Genomic DNA, 21,388 nt, shown 5'->3' with positions numbered 1-21,388 from the left:
CAAAGGAAAAAAAAGAGTGAAAATCTCCCATACAGATGCCAAATAAATTTGGGTTTGGAGAGCATTCATTCATTGAACGAGCTTTGACATCCAGGGTCTCCTCCCCACTTACGGGAATTCTAACAGCAGGCCTCGCGGGGGAAGGCATAAGTACTTTGTCAGTTAATATTTCCACAGAAAGGAAACCAGCCTAGCGAGATGTACTATTTCTGAGGACGTAAAAAGATCTGCACACGATGGGCTGGACGCGATCCGTGCTCTAAAGAGCGGCGGAGTCTGCAGGCGCTCCGCTCACTATTGTGTCTGCACCGGCAGCGGCAGCACTCAGTCCCATCGCGACATTAAAGAGTCCCTCTTTGTTCAGCGCCGGTCCGGGACGGAGGGCGCGGTGTCCTTCCGCGCTCGCCGCGCAGTCCCCGCCCCTCTGCGGCCCTGGAGGGCTGCCATTCGGCCTGGGAGTAGCTCCGCGCTCCCAGAATGCACCGCGAGTCCGCGGGAAACCAAAATGGCGAAGGGCCGCAGCGAAGTGGTCCGTGTTTGAGGCCGGTGTGAGAACGCACACGCTCCTCCCCGACCTTCGTCCCCAAGGAATTCGGTGTGCGTGTGTGTGTGCGCGTGTGTGCGTGTGCGCAGGGTTCCCGCTGGGGCGGGTGCCCGGTGAGTGCCCGGACTCGCGGGGAAGCGCCCACGGGGACGTGATTGCTTCTGTTTTCCTGTATGAAGCGGTTGGCACCACTTAAGTGACCGAATGAGGTGAGAGAACCTTGGCCCGGGAACCGACTCTCTTGGAGGAGGTGGGGATGGGGGAAGAGACGAAAGAAAGAAAGCAAAAGAAAGGGGGGAAGATGGAGGATCCGGCTTCGGGTAAGGGACTCCTGTGTGTGGGTGTTTTTGCACTGGTGCCTGTGTTGAAGAATGGATGGGAAGGAGCAGTCAGTGGAATGTTGGTAAAAAATAGGGACTGGGAGAACGGGCAGGGCTTTCGGGGAGTCGGTTGGTGGAACTGGAGACGTTGAGACAGGGAAGCTGTGTTTGGAGGGCAGGAAGGAACCTGGGGGCGGGAGACGGTTGGAGGGGCAGGATGAACCTGGGGATGAAGGGGGTGGGGAACAGAGGGGAGGAACCGTCAGAATGTGGGGAGTCTAGTCGAGGGGCGCCAAGGGACGGATCAGTTTGGAACCAGAGGGTATTTGTGGAATTGGGGTGTAGGAATTTAGCGGACGGGCCTGATGCAGTGTAAGGATGAGGGAAATTGCCTGGAAAACAAATCTTGGAAGCTTCAAGGGGAGAAGTGGGATTGATATGGGGGAAGAGATACTTTTTTTTTTTATTAGGAGGCATTTCTTCTGTTCAATTAAAGTTTCTCTGCTCAGGGATTTTTATTCATCGTCACAGCCTAGGTAATTACGGCTTTAAGGGATTTAACTAAACCAGGCTTTCTTCACATATTTCCATAGTGCCAGAACTCTTAACTGTGGTTTACAGTACGATGTCCTTGGTTGTTAGAATTTTTCTTTGGAAGAAATTACAAGGAGCAGACGGATTTATTGAGTCATTCTAGAGTTTGTGAACAATAGAAAAAGGTGTATGGGATGCTATTGTATTCTTTCAGTAAAACATTTAACTTTGGTTGGAGATGTTACTGTGTACTAGAAACTAGAATTCGAAAACCCAGACAAGTCTGTGAATAACCTAGAAAAGCACTCATGAGATCAAAGCAGAGCTAGAACTACCTAAATAGTGGTTGGTTTGACTCCATTTGCTCTAGTAGTAACTCTCTCCTTCAGATCAGGTTGCATTTAATATTATCTTGTCTGCAGACTGCTTTCAATTTCCATTTTTTCATTTCTCTTTTGGAAATTTTTTTGGGGGGAATTAAACTTAAAAGTAATTGTGGGTCAAATAAGGTAAAGTTAAATTCTTTTTCTTAATAATTTATTTTTATTTTATGTGCATTGGTGTTCTGCCTGCATGTATGCATGTGTGAGGGTGTTTGATCCCCTGGAACTGGAGTTGTAGACAGTTGTGAGCTGCCATGTGGGTGCTGGGAATTGAACTCAGGTCCTCTAGAAAAGCAGCCAGTGCTCTTAACTGCTGAGCCATCTCTCCAGCCCTGTAAACTTAAAATTCTTAAGTGACCTTTTAGGATGCTGGATAATGCTTTAAATGGAGTCCCCCTTTTCTTCTTTTTTTTAAGTTTCAAAGCAAGGTCTCATTATTATGTAACTGGCTGTCCTGAACTCACTATGTAGACTAGGCTGCCTCTGCCCAGAGTGCTGAGATAAAAGGTGTGAGCTACCTCAGTGATATTATTTCTTGATTCTGAGTTAACGTCAGCAGCTGTCATTGGTGTGTGACTTGAAGTACTATGCTTCCATGTGTAGTATGGAGAATTATCCCCTGGGTTGAATGTAGTTTTAAGTGTTAAGAGTGATGTTGTTGAACGATAGACATGTTTGGTGCCCATGTAGAGTATGAAATTTGACTTTGAGCAATGAGGAGTGATAGGACACACACACACACATACGCACACACACACACTCACGAACATACGCATACACACACATACCCATACTACACCTCCAAGCTACACAATTGCTAAAACTGATGAACCTTGGCCTTAGCCATGATGAAAGTACAAATAGATTCATAACGGAGCATGATATCAAGATAGTTGAATACAAAACTATCACACGTCAGAAAAATGAGTAAGGACACAGCTGAGATTAGATAGGACAAACATGCTGGTCAAATGATATACAAGTTTGATTGCATCCTGAATTTTGGGGAAAAAGTGTAGAGGACATTTAAAAATATTTTTTAATATGTGCTTGTGTGTGTGTGTGTGTGTATGTATGTATGTATGTATGTATATATGGAGGGATATATGTGCCAATGTGCACAGAGGCCAGAGCCATTGTAGGCGGAGACTGCTGCTTCTTTTCCTGGCTACCCAGACCCGAATAAGACAGAAACTGTTTTAATTGCAACACTGTTTGGCCAATAGCTTATGTATATTTGTAGCTAACTCCTACAGCTTAAATTAACCCATTTTATTAATTTGTGAATCATCATGAGGCTGTGGCCTACCGATAAGGTTCTGGCTGGCAACTACATGGTGTCTCCTTGACTCCCCCTACTCTCTCTATATATCTCTTCCAGCTTGGCTGTGTTCTGCTAAGTCATTGGCCCAAACAGCTTTTTATTAATCAGTGGTAATAAAACATTCACAGCATACAGAGGAGAACCCCACATTAAGCCATGACATCCCCTTGAGCTTGAGTTATAGGTGGTCGTGAGCTGCCTAACAGGTGCTGAGAGCCAAACTCAGTTCTTCTCCAAAAAGTAGTATGTGCTCTTAATAGCTGAGCCATCTCTCCAGCCCCATAAAGGATATTTTTTCACCCGTTATAGTGATTCTAAAATTTAACCTTCTGTGGTAATGAATGCATCTTTCTCTTTTTTTATTTTTTACATGCATTGGTGCTTTTGCCATGAATGTTTGGGTTCCTAGAACTGGAATTACAGACAGTTGTGAACTGCTGTGTGGGTGGTGAATTTGAACCTGGGTCCTCTGGAAAAGCAGTCAGTGCACTTAACCGCAGAACAATCTCTCCAGCATCCCCCTCCTCCCCTCCCCTCTCCTCCCCCCTCCTCACTTTCTAGACAGGATTTCTCCATGTAGCCTTGGATGTCCTAGAACTCACTGTGTAGACCAGAACTTACAGATCCACCTGCTTCTGCCTCCCAAGTGTGCTGGTATTAAAGGCGTATGCTTCCACCTCCCTGCCTTTTTTATTTGTATGAGTTTTTGCCTGTATATATGTATGAACCACATGGGTGCATTGTCCATGGAGGCCAGAAGAGGATGGCAGACCCCTTGGGAACTGGAGTTACAGATGGTTGTAAGTTCCCATGTTGGTGCTGGGAGTGGAACCCAGGTCCTCTGAAGGAACAGCCACTGCTCTTAACTGCTGAGCCATCTCTAACCCATGAATGTATTTCTTCACAGTTAGCTGTGGGGGCAGGAGGATCCAAAGATCAAGGCTGTTCTCAACTATATAGGAGTTCAAAGCTATCCTGGGACACATGAGACCCTGTTGCAAAAAAAAAAAAAAAAAAGTAAATTTGATTTACCAAGGTGTAAATAATATGATTAAAATTAGGCCTTATACTTAGACATATAGTGCTGGTTGATCTTCATTGTTCATTTGATACGATTCAGGACCACCATGGAAATACAGATCTGGATGTTTTCAGAAAGGTTTAACTGAGGAGGGAAGACCCACCCTGACTATGTGAGGCAGCACACCCATGGGCTGGGGTCCTGGGTTGAATCAAATGGAGGAAGCAAGCTGAGCATGAACCCTGATCTTCCTGCCTCCAGCTCCTCCTGCCATGCCTCATCTTCTGTGATGGACTGTGCCCTGAAACTGTGAGCCAAAACGCACACTTTCTTATGTTGTTTTTTTCCTGTATTTTACACAGCAATGAGAATAGTACTGAATGCATATATTCCTAATAAAATTTAAAGCCGTGAAGGATAAAGGAAGAAAGGACTGGCACTCAATAGAGTCCATTTTTTTTCCCGTCATAGTACTGAGTATAGTTGATGAATAGCACCGAACTTCTTGGGGAAATTATTTACAACATAAAATTCTGTGACTAGGAATTTATTGAGTTGTCATTCATTGCCCAGCCTGATCTGGCAATCCTGTATTGAAGCTGTCCTGCCTTTCCTAGCTAGGACCCTACCAGTGAGTTGTGGTGTGGACTGAGGTGTTCTTAGGTCCAGAAGACCCTAGAGAAGTTTATTATGTGCCACTTCTGTAGCCAAAGCATATGTGATCTGGAAAGCTCTGTGTTGTAATATTGAGCGGCAGGGCTGCGTCCCCGGCACCCGGCCGCCCGCATGGCTAGCTTATGCCCCGAAATAATTACATGGAAACTGTATTTTTTTAATCTCTGTCTGGCCCATTAGTTCCAGCCTCTTATTGGCTAGCTCTTACATATTGATCTAACCCATTTCTAATATTCTGTGTAGTACCATGAGCTGGCTTACCAGGAAAGATCTTAACCTGCGTCTGTCTGGAGTGGGAGAATCATGGCGACTCCTGACTCAGCTTCTTTCTCCCAGCATTCTGTTCTGTTTACTCCACCCACTTAAGGGCTGGCCTATAAATGGGCCAAGGCAGTTTCTTTATTAAATGAAAGTAACTCTCCATCATTTTTTTTTTTTGTTTAAACAAAAAAGAAAGGCTTTAACTTTAACATAGTAAAATTACATATAACAAAACGGTTATCAAGCAAGAATTATAGTTACAATATTTATATCTATTTTATCTTTTATCATAACTAAGGAAAACATAACTAAGGAAAACTATAACTATAACTAACCATTTTTCAACTCCATCAAAGACTCCAGAAGGATATAATATTACCTATGCAAACAAGAAATCCAAAACTCTAGAAATGACAGAGACATCTTGTTGCCTGTACAGTCACCCAAAGTTTTTTTGTACCATTGGGGCATCTGTCTTTAGCCTTCAGGCCCATAGTATCCAGCAGACATTTTCATGAGGCAGGAAATTTTAAAGACAGTTTAGTCATTTTCTGCTGTGTCCTGCAGAATGTCTTGTAGACTCTTTCATGAGTCAGGAACCCCGAAAGACCATCTCACCTTTAGGCAAGTTTAGTAGTCCTCTCTCTGAGGGTTCTCTGTGTCCAGTTTATGCAACAGTCCAGGCAAGAGCAGTTTCTTGCCCAAATGGCTATCAAACTCCATAAGGAGCCTCTTCGATGCCCATCTTCCTCTTGAAGTAGATTGGTGCTGCCAGGAGCAGACGTGTCTCATTATCATGAAAAGCCCTAAGTTATTAAAACATTAAATGCCATATTTTGTAGTCTTTGAAAGATATGAAGAATGCCTATCTAACTGAAATATATCTCTATATATCCAGAAAATCTAACTAACATAACTACAAGCTTAACTATTATTTATGATTATCCATTAACAACCTATATTTTTTAATTATACATTACATTTTTAAATGAACTACACAATCACAATACCTTAATCAAGATCAGAAATACGTATACATATAACAAATTTGACCTTAAAATCTATATCAATGCAAATTATCCATATCTATATCAGCTCTGTCATGACGTGAGTGTCTAAGGTGACAGGAATAAGGACTGGCCTTCCCAGATTGGTGCAGGAACACTGAGCTCTGGAAGTAAGGGTCACTCATGGAAAGGGAAACTTGGAAATTACCTTTGGTGATTTAAAATGATGTGGGAATAGGATACATTAGGAATTCTGGGCAAAAAGTTTGTTTTGTCCTATTCTGGTTTGTTTTTATTGTATCTTTATTCTTAGATGTGATGCCTGTATGCTAATGAGAGTGAGAAAGGATATGGATTTCAGTGGGTGGGGAAGGGGGAGGATCTGGGATCAGCTTGGGGCGGGGAAACCATATCAGAATATGAAGAATTAAATATGAGTATTAAGTATCCTTTGTTGGTGTTGTTAAGACAGAGTCTCATGTACCTCCTGAGTGCTGGAATTGCAGGTTGTGTGCCAGTTAAAGCTACTTAATTTTCAGTGACTAATATTTATGGAGTAAAATAATTTCCTTTATTTATTTAGATTAATATAAGTACATACTTTCTTCCGTCTCAATCCTGCTGTATGCCTCTCTCTCTGCTCTCTTCCAAATTCGTGGCCTCCCTTTATTAATTGTTGGTACATACATACATGTATGTATATACCTATACATATTTATTTCTAAATACATAAATATTCTTAGTCTGTATAATGTTATTTGTGTATCTTTTAAGGGATGACTGTTGGATATAGGATAACACACTGGTGTGCTGTTTCCTGGGTAAGGCTATTTTACCACTACTAGCAGTTCCTTAATTGCCTGAAGTTCTTCGTGTAGGGTTGAGGTCTCCTGATTTTCCCTGTCTGTGTTGAATATCTCTCTGTTTTTTTTCCGAAACAGGTAACTCACTGTGCAGATCAGGCTGGCCTTGAACCTCTGCCTCCTGAGTGCTGGGATTAAAGTCCTTGTTCAGCTCATGTTTAGGCAGTCATATTGGTGAGACTTTATGGTCACAGCAAACTGCCTATTCCTCTGACTCTTACAGTCTTTCTGTCCCCTTCTTCCTCAGTGTTCCCAGAGCCTTAGGCACAGGAGTTGTATTGTAAATGTATCTGTTGGTACTGGACTCCACAACTCTCGATCGATTGTGGTTTTATGTAATGGTTTTATCAGTTGATGAGGGTGAGGACTACACTTAACTCTGGGTGGGCATAAGGGAACATATTTAGAGTTAGCGATTATGCTGGTCTAGTAAAGTGGCAGTTGTAGATTCTACGAGATCCAAGACTTTACTAGCCCTGGGTAGTTGATTAGGTTTCCAGTACCAGATCCAAGACTTTACTAGCCCTGGGTAGTTGATTAGGTTTCCAGTACCAGATCCAAGACTTTACTAGCCCTGGGTAGTTGATTAGGTTTCCAGTACCAGATCCAAGACTTTACTAGCCCTGGGTAGTTGATTAGGTTTCCAGTACCAGGCAAGAGTTCCCTCTTCCCTGTGTGGGTTTTAAATCCAATTGGTTACTACCTAGGTCTGCATGCCCCTCTGCACCCTCACAGTTATCGTGCCGTGTTGGTGTTCTATTTCATAGACATCATAGTGGAGTAGGACTGTTGCTTCCTTTTTTTGGTAGTTTACATTGGCACCTTCTGGAACCATGAAAGTTAGTACTTAGGGGTTAGTTCTAGCTCAGTTGTCTCTAGGCCCAGTGTCTGAAGTTCATGGTATCTTCAGCAGTAGAGACTTACTTTCTACCAAGGGCAATAGCAATAGCCTGTAATGTTTTAGGATTCTCTTGGACAACACTGACCAACAGCTGCAGTGGGCTTTTCATGCGTGGTATTGGGAATTTTATTAGATGTTTTTGGCTCTTGGAAGGAGCATTGTCAGCCCAGATGAAAAAATTTCATATTGTGTATGTATGGTTGCTATGCCACACATGTGGAAATCAGAGGACAACTAACTTCAGGGAGTTAGTTTTACATACGTCTGGGGATAAGAACTTAGGTCATCAGGCTTGGTGACAAGCATCTTTACCTGTTGAGCTTTCCCACTGATTCTTAAAACTTTATTTGTTTAGATGTACTTACTTTCATTTGATGTGTCTGAATGTTGTGCCTGCATGTACGTTGTTCACTGTGTGTTTCCTTGGTGTCTATGGATGTCAGAACATCTGGAGTTACAGACAATTGTTAGATACCATGTTGGTTGCTAGGAAACAACACTGCAGGAGCATCAAGTACTCTGACCTGCTAAGCCATCTCTAGTTTCTCTATAGAACTGTTATTGTTTTTGGTTTTTGAGACAGGGTTTCTCTGTAGATTTGGAGCCTTTCCTGTCTCTGTAGACCAGGCTGGCAACCAACTCACAGAGACCTGCCTGTCTTTGCCTCCTGAGTGCTGGGATCAGAGGTGCGAGGCGCCACCACTCGGCTCTCCTGGCAGTGTTTTACTATTTAAATTTTTTTTTTTTTGAGTCAGTTTCTCTTGTGTAGCTCTGGCTGTTCTGGAACTAGCTTTGTAGATAAGGATGACCTCTAACTCAGAGTTTCACCTGAATGCTGGGATTAAAGGTATGTGCCACTATTGCCTGGCTAATTTAAAATTTTTTATGTATGATAATGTTTGTTAAACTCTAAACCTAAGAAATAGAGTAGAGCTAGCTTTCCTAAAAAAAATTGTTTTGTCTGTCTATCTTTGTATCCATGTGTGCTTGTTACCTGCGAAGGCCTTAAAGGGGTGGTGGTGGTGGTGGTACAGAGCCCCTGAGGCTAGGGCTGTAAACAGTTCTGACCTGTTGTGTGGAAGAGCAGCCAGTGCTCCTAACCACTGAGCTGTCTCTTTCTTCAGTGCTAGAGCTAGGTTTGAATCTGCCTGCCTTTTGCTTTCTGATCTTTGTAGAACTTTGGCTTCTTTGATGTTAGGTGTTCATATATTCCTCAGTTAAAAGGAAAGCATCCAGGCTCAGATTTTATTTTACTTTATCTCAGGTAAAAGGATTACTTCTCCATAGGTTTGGTATAGGATTGACCTTAAGTAGATTGCTACTTCCTTTGTGCCTGGGTCCTGTGATGGCTCCCCTGAGCCTTGTGAATTTAACCATAGTCTGGGCAAAAGATTCCACCAAAAGTTTCTCCCTAATTTGTTACATTATATCCTTCAGATCACAGGGAGTAGAAGAAACTCTGGGAAAAAATGTAACCCCAGCAGTTTTGTGCCTTTAGAAGGGACTTAAGCTCTGTGTGGTGGCTCACGCCTGTAATCCCAACATTGAGCAAGCATAGGCCAGCTTGAGTTATAGTGTGAGATCCTGTTTCAAAACATTAAAACTAAAAGCCAGATCAAACCAAAACCCCCAAAAAGATGAGCCTTCTTGTTCCTGGGGTTGGGGTAAGGATAGCACAGGTGGGTTTGATTTGTTTGCTTTGTTGTTGTTTTGTCCCCTAGTTGTGTTCCCTACTGTTGTAAGATCTTTTTGCTTTATAAGTTGGTGAATCAGGGAGAAGTGCTTTATTGCATGGTGGCAGTGTGAAGTAGGGTTAGATTTTCCTTCCTTTTTTCCCTTAGCTGCTGAATGGTTCATCATGGATAGAGTAGTGGCAAGGGTACTGGAAAACATGATTGTGGTGGAGGTGTCATGGCTGATGGCTGTTCCCAGAGAGGAGGAAGGAAAGTGGAGCGGCACAATAGAGGGATGAAAGTTCCTACTAGGGAGGTGAGTCCTGGGTTGGGGTGGTATCATTCAGCCCTTAGATTTCAACTACTAAATCTAACCTAAACTAAACAGCCAGTTACTGCTGGTTTACTGACTGTTTATTGTTTACCTGTGCAGTGTGCTCAGAACTCGGGAGGATATGGCACGCAGCTTGAACAGCTTTCTACCCTTAGAGCATAGGCTGTACGTAGGGTAAAGACCCATTTTTAAAATAGAAGCAAAAATAATTGAAATGACAGGTTTTTTTTGTTCTTTTTATTTATTTATTTTGAGAAATTATACTATGCTAGATCCTTAAATTGTATTTTTCTCTTTCTGTTAATTCTTTGAGAACTTGATACAATGTATTTTGTTATTTCAAGACAGGGTTTCTCTGTGTAACCTTGGCTGTCCTGGAACTCATTTTGTTTGAGGTCAGCCTCAAACTCAGAGATCCACCTGCCTCTGCCTCCTGAATGTTAGGATTAAAGGTGTGCACCACCACTGCCCAGCTGATAAAATGTACTTTGATCATTCTTCATCCCTAACTGTTGGACTTCCTCATCCCTAACTACCTCCCTCCTTCCCCCCACTTTTAAACTATCCCCTTGGTGTGAGGGCTATATGCTAGATCTTAATCTGTGTTTTGATATTATAGCCTCATAAAGTGCTTTATTTTTTAAAAAATATTTATTTATTATGTATATAATATTCTGTCTGTGTGTATGTCTGCAGGCCAGAAGAGGGCACCAGATCTCATTACAGATGGTTGTGAGCCACCGTGTGGTTGCTGGGAATAGAACTCAGAACCTTTGGAAGAGCAGGCAATGCTCTTAACCAATGAGCCATCTCTCCAGCCCCTCAGAAAGTACTTTCAATGCAACTCCCCCCTCCCCATTTCAGGGTTTTATAATGTGTAGTGCTGGCTGTCCTGAAACTCATTATGTGCCAAGCTGACCTCAAACTCACAGAATTCTGCCTGCCTCTGCCTCCCGATTGCTGGGATTAAAGGACTACAGCACCACCGCCCAGTTACATTTTGAAATACATGTTGTTGGTATGTGTGCACATATCTGTGTACCACAGCATTCTACATGTTGTAGTTGTCTGAGGACAACTTTCTGCAGTTAATTTTTTCCAGTCTTTCGGATCTGAGGATCAAACTCGGGTTCTCAAACTTGGCAGCAAGTACCCTTACTTGTTGAGCCATCTCACTGGTCCAGAGATTATTTAGGTTAAGCTATCTAGGCTCTAACATTAATTCAGAAGGTAACCTAGTTAACTAGGGGACTAAAATGAGAAGATAGGATGGGGAAAATTATTTCTTTTTTTTTAATATACATTATTTACATCATTCAGCTAATTACCAGGTTTTTGAGTCAGGTCCTTATTTAATGTAGGGATAGTAAACCATCAGGGGAAGACTTTTTTAACCCTTTGTTACCTTTTGCTCTGAATAGAGTGACATTCTCTATCAAATTAGGTATCCCAGGAGCTGGAGAGATGGCTCGGTGGTTAAAAGTGTGTACTGTGTTTGCAGAGTTTGGTTGCCAACACCCATGTTGGGAGGCTCTCAGCTGCCTGTAATTCCAGTTACAGGGGAATCTGATATCACTGACCTACAAGAGCATCTGCACCTGTGTGCACATATTCCTATATAGGCACACACACACGCACACACACACATAAATAAAGACAATTTAAAAAACAATTTTGCTACATTTATTCATTTATTTTCTTCTGTCATATTTATTATTTATTTATGAGACAGGGTTTCTCTGTATAGCCTTGGCTGCCCTGGAACTTGCTCTGTAGACCAGGCTGGCCTTTGAACTCAGAGATCTGCCTGCCTCTTGCCTTCTGAGTGGCTGGAATTAAAGGTGTGCACCACCGCTCTGACTCTACATACAAATCTGTATTGTTAAACATGGTTTGGCAACTTCTTACTGTTTTTTTTTTTTTTAATTGTATTTATTTATTTATTGTGTGTGTGAATGTTTATGTATATATGTGGGCTGTGTATGTATATCATGTGTGGAGGTCAGAGGAAATTTGTAGGAGTTCTTTCCTTCTACCATGTGGATCCTGAGGACAGGTATCTCGCTTGACAGTAGGCATCCTTTCCTGCTGAGCCATCTTCCTGTACCCACATTTTAGTATTTATTGAGTATGGATGTGCATGCATGTCATCGTGCATGTGGAGGTGAGAACAACTTGTCAGATTATGGGGTCAGTTCTTTGCCATGTGGGGTTGAGGGCGGGGAGTATTTCTCAGATGAGCCATCTTATGTAGTTCTCTCCCCAATCCCACTTTGTGAGACAGGGTCTCACTGGCTGACCTGGAACTCACTGTGTAGACTGAGCCTTGAACTCAGAATGATCTGCCTGCGTTTGCCTCCTAAGTGCTGGGCTTCTTGATAGCATTTCTAGAGATTTGGCTGTGTACAGGAAGGGGAAGAAATAAGGCCAAAGGGTAAGTGTAACTATTACTAGGTTGAGTTCTTGTTACAAAACACAGCATATCAGCAATTTCAGGAGAAGGGAAGAAACACTAGGAAATGAAAAATTACAAAATTTGATGGTTTTTTTTTTTTTCTTTTTTTTTCGAGGCAGGGTTTCACTGTGTAGCTTTTGGTGCCTGTCCTGGAACTTGCTCTGTAGACCAGGCTGGCCTCGAACTCACAGAGACCCACCTGCTTCTGCCTCCCGAGTGCTGGGATTAAAGTTTGATGTTTTGATCTAAGAATGGGTGCAGTGTACATTGCCATCACGAAGAAGGCAGAAGGTATATTGAAATCACAGCAAAGAATATGAAGGTGTCTGGGAATGTTGGCCACTTCGTATAGTTTCCATTCCAGAATTAGGGAGCATTCCACTGACTTTTTTTTTTATACTTAATTATGCTATTCAAGTTTGGGTTAGTTAGATAAGGGATGCAAAATTCCTGAATTTAAAATGGTTGCTTATTTATATAGGCTGGTCTTGAACTTCTCAAACTTCCTGTGTAATTGAGGATGACCTTGAACTTCTGATCTTCCTAGGCCACTTGCCCAGTACTGGGATTATAGGTGTGTACCCCTACACCTGCACCTGGTTTTCTTTTGTTTATTTTTGTCTTACGGTGTTGGGGATGGAACCAAAGGCCTGGTACATGAACATACTCAGCTCTCTTCTGTTGGTTTGAAAATTACCTTTCCTTTTTTTTTTTTTTTTTTTGGTTTTTCGAGGCAGGGTTTCTCTATGGTTTTGGAGCCTGTCCTGGAACTAGCTCTTGTAGACCAGGCTGGTCTCGAACTCACAGAGATCCGCCTGCCTCTGCCTCCCAAGTGCTGGGATTAAAGGCGTGCGCCACCACCGCCTGGCTTACCTTTCCTTTTTTCAGTGACTTTTCAGAGTTACTATACTTGTAGGTTTTGAGTTTGTTGGATACATACAAAAAAATGTTGGATTAACATTTTTCAGCAATTTAGGAGGACGGTATCAGTTTTTAATTCTTTTCAGACATCTTTAAAATACATTTCTTTGATCCTTCCTCCTACCCCCCAGTACCTCCATGGTACTTCTTGTCTATGAGTTTGTTTTATGTGTCTCATAAAGCCAGAATTAAACAGTACTTGTCTGTTTTCTCTGGATTGTCTTACTTAGTGTCATGTCTTCAAGATCCCACGCTGTAGCATGGCATGATTCCTAAAACTTGTGTTATTTTTAGGCTTTGAAAACATGTTTCCTTTGTTCTTCACTACCAAGACTTTCTCCCATCTTTGGTTTCTTCCTTTTTTTTTTTTAACTGAACTTTTATGTTCTCTTTTTTGTCTGTATAGTTTTATTAAATCTTCAATTTTTAAAAAATATTTATTTATTTATTATGCATACAATATTCTGTCTGTGAGTATGTCTGCAGGCCAGAAGAGGGCACCGGACCTCATTATAGATGGTTGTGAGACACCATGTGGTTGCCGGGAATTGAACTCAGGACCTTTGGAAGAGCAGGCAATGCTCTTAACCACTGAGCCATCTCTCCAGCCCCTTTTAATTTTAATTTAAAGGCAAGGTTCTATATATGTAGCTTAATTTGGCCTGGAACTCCTAAGTAACCTGAGCTGGCCTGGAACGTCTCCTTGTACTCAGCTGCCCAGTGTTGGTGTTCAGGCTTATCCACCGTACCCAGTTGTTTTTGAGGTAGTTACCCTAAAATGTTTTGGTGAAATGACTGCTGAATCCTGGCTTCACTTAGGGTAGGCAATGAGCAAATATTATGAATTATTTATTGCTCTTTTTAAAAAATCTATATAGAAAGCATTTGCCATTTGAGTTATTTGTTGTTTTTCTCACAAATTAAGGCTTTATACCAAAAGTTTTGGTTAACATATGAAATATATCATTGATGTAAACCATTATAAATCTTATATTTGGTTTTTATTTCCTGACTAGAGACTCTACAGGAGCAGGTAACTCACTGGTCCACAAGCGGTCTCCTTTACGTCGAAACCAAAAGACCCCAGCATCCTTGAACAAGCTGTCTTTACAGGATGGACATAAAGCCAAAAAGCCAGCATGTAAATTTGAAGAGGGTCAGGATGTCCTAGCTAGGTGGTCAGATGGCTTATTTTATCTTGGAACTATCAAAAAGGCAAGTTATCTTAATAGACCTCTGCTGTATTTGCAATAAACCTTTAAATAATTTAAAATTTAATTCACACCTATAATTTTAAGAGATACCTGAATTCTTTCTCTGTATTGCAGATAAACATATTGAAACAGAGCTGCTTCATCATATTTGAGGACAGTTCTAAATCCTGGGTTCTCTGGAAGGACATCCAAACAGGCAGGTGCTACTGTTCCTCTAGAACATGATATACACTGAAATTTAGCTTTCTTCAACATGGTATTTTCTGGGGCTAAATAAATTGAATATAGTGTCTTCCTACTACTCAGTAGCGTGTATGAGGAGAAGTTTAAGAATTTATTAATATATAGAATTATTTTCCTTGTTTATAAACAAAGCTCTCTATAGTTTAATTGGATCGTGTTGAGACAGGTTTCTCTGTAGCTTTGGAACCTGTCCTGGAACTCTCTCTGTAGATCAGGCTGGTCTTGAGCTCAGAGATCAGCCTGCCTCTGCCTCCCGACTTCTGGGATTAAAGATGCGTGCTGCTGCTGCCGGGCTTAGGAGGGTTTTAATGCCCAGTATTAATTTTTGTTCTGTGAAATCATATATTCCTGCATTGCTGTTTACAATGTAGATTTCTGTTTTGGCTATTTTTTCAACAGTTGCATTAAATGAATAAAAATGTACTCTATAATCTATTCAGCAGATCTTTTTCTAGAAGTTTATTAATAAAATATAATTGAAAAAAATTGAAAAAGAAGCTGAGTGGTGAGAGATGGCTCAGAGGTTAAGAACAGTGACTGATCTTCCTGAGGATCTGGGTTTGGTTTCCCAGCATCTACATGGCAGGTCACAACTCCAGGACCCAACACTTACACAGACATACATACAGGAGAACACCAATAAAATAATAAATGGAAAGATATTTTAAAAAAGAAACTAGGTGGCAATGTTTGCTATAGCTTTATTTTTATATTTTTAATTAAAAATTGCATTTAAAAATAGAAAATAAAAAAGTGTACATATGTGTGTGAATGTAGTTAGGTGACTGAAGAGGTCTGATGTGTCAGATAAGCTGGAGATGGAGCTACAGGGAGTTGTGAGCCCATAGGTGCTGGGGACTGATCTCTGGTCAGCTACAAGAGCAATACCAGCTTTTAACCACTGAGCCATCTCCAGCCCTGATGTAGCTATTTATTTTATTTTGATTTTTTTGAGATAGGATTTCTCTGTGTAGCCCTGGACTAGGCTGGTTTGGAACTCAGAGATTCACCTGTCTCTGCCTTCCGAGTGGAATTAAGAGTCTTCCATCAGTGCCCTGCATTTTTTACCCCCGGACAGGGTCTCTCTACATATCCTCGACTGGCATGGAACTTGCTATATTGAGTAGGTTGATTTCGAACTCAACAAAAAGTAGAGTTGGCTCTGCCTCCTGAGTGTTAGGATTAAAACTGTTTGCTACCATGCTTTTATAAAGAGACTTTTCTAGCTTTAATTAAGCAAATATATGATAGCTATTTTTAAAATTTATTATTTATTCATGTATGTGTGTAAGGGGTTATGTGTGGAGGTCAGAAGAATGTGTTGGACATTGTCCTCTCTCACTTTCTACCTATGCATTTGAGGCAAAGTCTCTCCCTGTGCCTCACTGACGTTAAAAGCCAGCAAGTCCCAGTGATTCTCCTGTCTCTGCACATACCATCCCCGTCCGAGCTGGGCTTACAAGTGTTTGTAGGAATGCTATGGTTACTGGGTCTGGACTCACACTTGTGATGAGGAGCAAGTGGAGCCGTCCCCTGCCCAGCATTTTGGCATTACTAAGACGAAAAAGCTGAGACTTTGTAGATGCCTTAATTTGTAGTAAGGAAGACCATGGGCAATTTAGCTAGATCAGGAATCATGTAAATTTTATAGTAAAAAAAGGTATTCTTGGATTTCACAACTATAATTCCCAGTTTTCTTAAGTTTGTTTCTTGAGGTGAATGCATACAGTTTATTGGATTAATAACTCCTTTTCTGCAGAATTGCTTTCTTCTTCACCATGTAGATATAGTGGGCGTCATTTTAGGCACCTACTCCTGGCTGGGGCTATGCAGCCTTTTCTTGTGAAACAACACATTCAGCACGAGAAGCTGAGCTCAGATTGACTACTCTGATTACAGCCGTAAACCCAGGAATTATTGAACAAGCCCCACTAGGTGTATCAGGAAATTTGGAAGGGACAAAAGACCTAAATAAACAGTCAGTAATACAAAAGCAGGCAAAATAATAATTGGTACCTTCTGTGTTACCTATGTGATATACATTAAGAGGTAATAAAGCAAATTTGTTTTTTTTCCACTAGATGGAATGTTATGCACTTATTAGAAGTTATAATTTTGAACACAGGCTGTGTGAAAATGCTTTGGTAGAAGAAATATTGTTTGGTGGAGAGACCATGGCTTCTGGCACATCTGGGTTTGAAGCCTAGCATTAATGCTTTCTCACTGAGGGTACATGGGCAGTTCATCTGCTTGACCATCACTTCTCTATGGCCTCAGATCTGTAAAGCTAGTGCTTCATAGACAGATGACCCTGATAATGCGACAGGAGTTCAGGGCAAACCCCTGGGCTGCAGAGTAAGTTCCAGGGCAGTTTGAGATTCATAATAGGACCTTGTCTCAAGAAGAGTGCTGAGATTAAAGGTGTATGCAACAATACCTGGCTTTGAAATGTCTTGTTAATTCCTCCAGGTAGTTTTCTGTGTAGTCCGGTTTTGGAACTCGATGTATAGACTAGGCTGTCCTTGAACTCTGAGATCTACCTGCCTCTGCTTTCCAAGTGCTGAGATTTAAGGCATATGCCACTACTGCCCAGAGAAGTTGTTTGTTTGGTTTGATTTGGTTTGGTTTTTTTGAGACAGGGTTTCTCTGTGTAGCCTAGACTGTCCTAGAACTAGCTCTGTAGACCAGCCTGACCTGGAACTCATGGAAGTCTGTAGATAGAGACTGCTTGTTCATTTCCCAGACACCTAGACCTGAATAATAACACAAAAACTATATTAATTACAACACTGGTTGGCTGATTAGCTCAGACTTCTTATAAACTAACTCTTACATCTTAAATTAACCCATTCCTATTATTTTATAGGAGGCTCATGGTTTACTGGTAAGGTTCTGGGGCATCTGTCTCCTTAGGCAGCTACATGGCATCTCCCTGACTCTGCCTGCCCTCTCCATATATCTCTTCCAGCCTGGCTATATTCTGCCTTGCCAGAGGCCAGAGGAGCTTGCTTGCTCATGGGAGGAGGCTGCTTGCTTGTCCCAGCTGCCCAGAACCAAAATAATCACCCAGAAATTGTATTAATTAAAACACTGCTTGGTCCATTAGCTCTAACTTCTTATTGGCTTACTCTTACATATTAGTTTAACCCATTTCTATTAATCTGTATATTGCTACATGGCAGTGGCTTACCAGCAAAGATTCAGTGTGTCTGACTCTGGTGGCTCCATGGCATCTCTTCAACTCTGTCTTCTTCCTCCCAGCATTCAGTTCCATCCTCTCCACCTACCTAAGGTCTGCCCTTTCAACAGGCCAAGGCAACTTCTTTATTCATTAATGGTAATCACAGCACACAGAGGGGAAATCCCACGTCAGAGATCCGCCTGCCTCTGCCTCCCTGAGTGCTGGGATTAAAGATGTTCGCCACAACTACCCAGCTGAGAAAGTTTTTGTTGTTGCTGTTTGTTTGTTTTTGTTTTGTTTTTTATAAGACAGGGTTTCTCTGTATAACAGCCCTAGCTGTCCTAGAACTAGTTCTGTAGACCAGGCTGGTCTCAAACTCAACTAAGATCTGCCAGCTTCTCCCTTGAATGCTGGACTTAAAGTTGTGTACCTTCATTGCCCTTTTTCTTTTTTTCTTTTTTTTTCTTTTTATTGTTTATTTATTTATTAAAGATTTCTGCCTTCTCCCCGCCACCACCTCCCATTTCCCTCCCCCTCCCCCATCAAGTCCCCCTCCCTCATCATCCCTAAGAGTAATCCGGGTTCCCTGCCCTGTGGGAAGTCCAAGGACCACCCACCTCCATCCAGGTCTAGTAAGGTGAGCATCCAAACTGCCTAGGCTCCCACAAAGCCAGTACGTGCAGTAGGATCAAAAACCCATTGCCAATGTTCTTGAGTTCTCAGTAGTCCTCATTGTCCATTATGTTCAGCAAGTCCGGTTTTATCCCATGCTTTTTCAGACCCAGGCCAGCTGGCCTTGGTGAGTTCCTGATAGAACATCCCCATTGTCTCAGTGTGTGGGTGCACCCCTCGCGGTCCTAAGTTCCTTACTCGTGCTCTGTCTCCTGCTCATGATTTGGACCTTGAGATTTCAGTCCGGTGCTCCAGTGTGGGTCTTTGTCTCTGTCTCCTTTCATCGCCTAAATGTTTTTCTTTGGGTTCACCTTCTTAATTAGCTTCTCTAGGATCACGCATAATAGGCTCAACGTCCCCTATTCATGGCTAGAAACCAAATATGAGTGAGTACGTTGGTTCTTAGAGAAAATCAACAAAATCGACAAACCCCTTTCCAAACTAATTAAACGACAGAGAGAGAACACGCAAATAAATAAGATCAGAAATGAAGAGGGGGACATAACCACAGACACAGAGGAAATTCAGAGAATCATTAGATCTTACTACAAAAGCCTGTATGCCACAAAACTGGAAAATGCAAAAGAAATGGACATTTTTTTAGATAAGTACCATATACCAAAGCTAAACCAAGAACAGGTGAACGAGCTAAATAGACCGGTTAGTCGCGAAGAATTAGAAACGGTTATCAAAAATCTCCCTTCCAAAAAAAGCCCAGGACCAGATGGTTTCAATGCAGAATTCTACCAGACCTTCCAAGAAGAGCTAATACCTATACTTCTTAATGTATTTCACAATATAGAAACAGAAGAGTCATTGCCAAATTCCTTTTATGAAGCTACAGTTACCCTGATACCAAAACCACACAAAGACCCAACCAAGAAAGAGAATTACAGGCCTATCTCACTCATGAACATCGATGCAAAAATCCTCAATAAAATACTGGCAAACCGAATCCAAGAACACATCAGAAAAATTATCCATTATGATCAAGTAGGCTTCATCCCAGAGATGCAGGGCTGGTTCAACATACGCAAATCTATCAATGTAATCCACCATATAAATAAACTGAAAGAAAAAAACCATATGGTCATTTCATTAGATGCTGAAAAAGCATTCGACAAAATTCAGCATCCCTTTATGATGAAGGTCTTGGAGAGATTAGGGATAAAAGGATCATACCTAAATATAATAAAAGCTATTTACAGCAAGCCGACAGCCAACATTAAATTAAACGGAGAAAAACTCAAAGCCATCCCACTAAAATCAGGAACACGACAAGGATGTCCACTCTCTCCATACCTCTTCAATATAGTGCTTGAAGTTTTAGCAATAGCGATAAGACAACATAAGGGGATCAAGGGGATTCGTATTGGAAAGGAAGAAGTTAAGCTTTCGTTATTTATTTATTTTTTTAAAAACAAAAATATTAAGGTGGGTGGTGGTGGTGCATGTCTTTGCAGAGGCAAGCAGATCTCTTGAGTTTGAGACCAGCCTGGTCTACAGAGCAAATTCCAGGATAGTCAGGGCTGCACAGAGAAACCATGTTTCAAACAAACAAACAAAAAAAAAAAACAAAAGAAGAAGAAAGTGTAATTTCTTAGGTGACCCATAGAATTAACTGGCACTTCCAATTTTTGTTGTAGAATTCTCTTCGGGTACATTATTAAACATTTTATTTCTAGGTTTCAGCCATGAAATCCTTGATATAGAGCCTCTTTTATAATTAGTGAATACAAAGAACTGTCTTAAGTCCAGAAAGGGAGCACATAACTTCCTTACCTATTCCCTGTGATCTTATGATGCTAATGTATATAACATGAGTGAAGACGTGAACCCGAGTCGGTGTGTTCTGCAGAAAACTTCTAGTGTTAATAAATCTCCCTCAGTGTCTTAGTTTGGGTTCTATTGCTGTGAAGAGACACCATGACCACAGCAACTCTTATAAAAGAAAGCATTTAATTGGGGCTGGCTTATAGTTCTGAGGTTTATTGCCATGGTAGGAAGCCCAATGGCTACACTGAGTCATAAAAAAAAGTTCTGTGGAATTCTTCATGACTGTTTAATGTTGCTTTACATATTTCAGGAGCCACTGGGAGTGGGGAAATGGTCTGTACAATATGTCAAGAAGAGTATTCAGAAGCTCCCAATGAAATGGTTATATGTGATAAGTGTGGTCAAGGTAAAGATTCATTCTTCTTGGTTTTGTATAAATGTTACTAAATCCAAGTGAGTCCATTGAAGATGAAAGATTGTCAGTACTTGTCTTGCTTCTTTGAAACTTTATTGTAAGATCTATTTATCTTTTATAATGGAGGGAACGACAAAACTAGAACTAAAATATCATCTTGAAATTATATTCTGCAGTGCTTGTTAATAAAATAGAATTTGCTCTGTGTTTTTTTTGATATCAAGGGTATCATCAGTTGTGTCACACACCTCACATTGATTCGAGTGTGATTGACTCAGATGAGAAATGGCTCTGTCGGCAGTGTGTTTTTGCAACAACAACAAAGGTATCTTTTAAAAGTGTTTTGGGTTAAAGCCCTAAGTGGAATTTGTAAGGCATTATTTTTGAAATGACTGTGTACATTGAAAAGTTTGTTCTGAATGAAATTAGCAGCTAATGCTGGTTAAAAAGAATTATTGTTTTACTAATGATCCTTAAATGGCTTATGGTTATTTTTGTACTTTCTGATAGTGGTGTGGGGATTGGGACAATAAATTGAAAGAAGACAACAAAATAATTGTATTATTAATAACAAATCAGACAGTATGATATTATAGAAATATCAGAATGGATATTATTTCTGTAGTGCCAGGAATTTTAAATTACAGAATTATAAATTAGAAAATTTGGTT

General features: G+C 41.1%; 1 protein-coding gene across 1 annotated transcript in view; it reads left to right on the top strand.

The window, feature by feature from the left end:
• The first annotated feature begins 499 nt into the window (after positions 1 to 499).
• Mtf2 (metal response element binding transcription factor 2) overlaps positions 500 to 21,388 on the top strand; it is a 41,538-nt gene continuing 20,649 nt past the window's right edge. The window contains exons 1-5 of the mRNA XM_057772737.1: positions 500 to 753; positions 14,233 to 14,431; positions 14,545 to 14,626; positions 20,613 to 20,708; positions 20,942 to 21,042. Coding sequence (XP_057628720.1) covers positions 749 to 753; positions 14,233 to 14,431; positions 14,545 to 14,626; positions 20,613 to 20,708; positions 20,942 to 21,042 — 483 coding nt within the window. The 5' untranslated portion in view covers positions 500 to 748. The remainder of the gene's footprint in view (positions 754 to 14,232; positions 14,432 to 14,544; positions 14,627 to 20,612; positions 20,709 to 20,941; positions 21,043 to 21,388) is intronic.

Source organism: Chionomys nivalis, chromosome 6 (genome assembly GCF_950005125.1).
Source record: "Chionomys nivalis chromosome 6, mChiNiv1.1, whole genome shotgun sequence".
In the NCBI taxonomy this organism is placed as follows: Eukaryota; Metazoa; Chordata; class Mammalia; order Rodentia; family Cricetidae; genus Chionomys; species Chionomys nivalis.
Note: the sequence above shows the minus strand (reverse complement) of the source record. Positions and strands in the feature narration are given on the sequence as shown.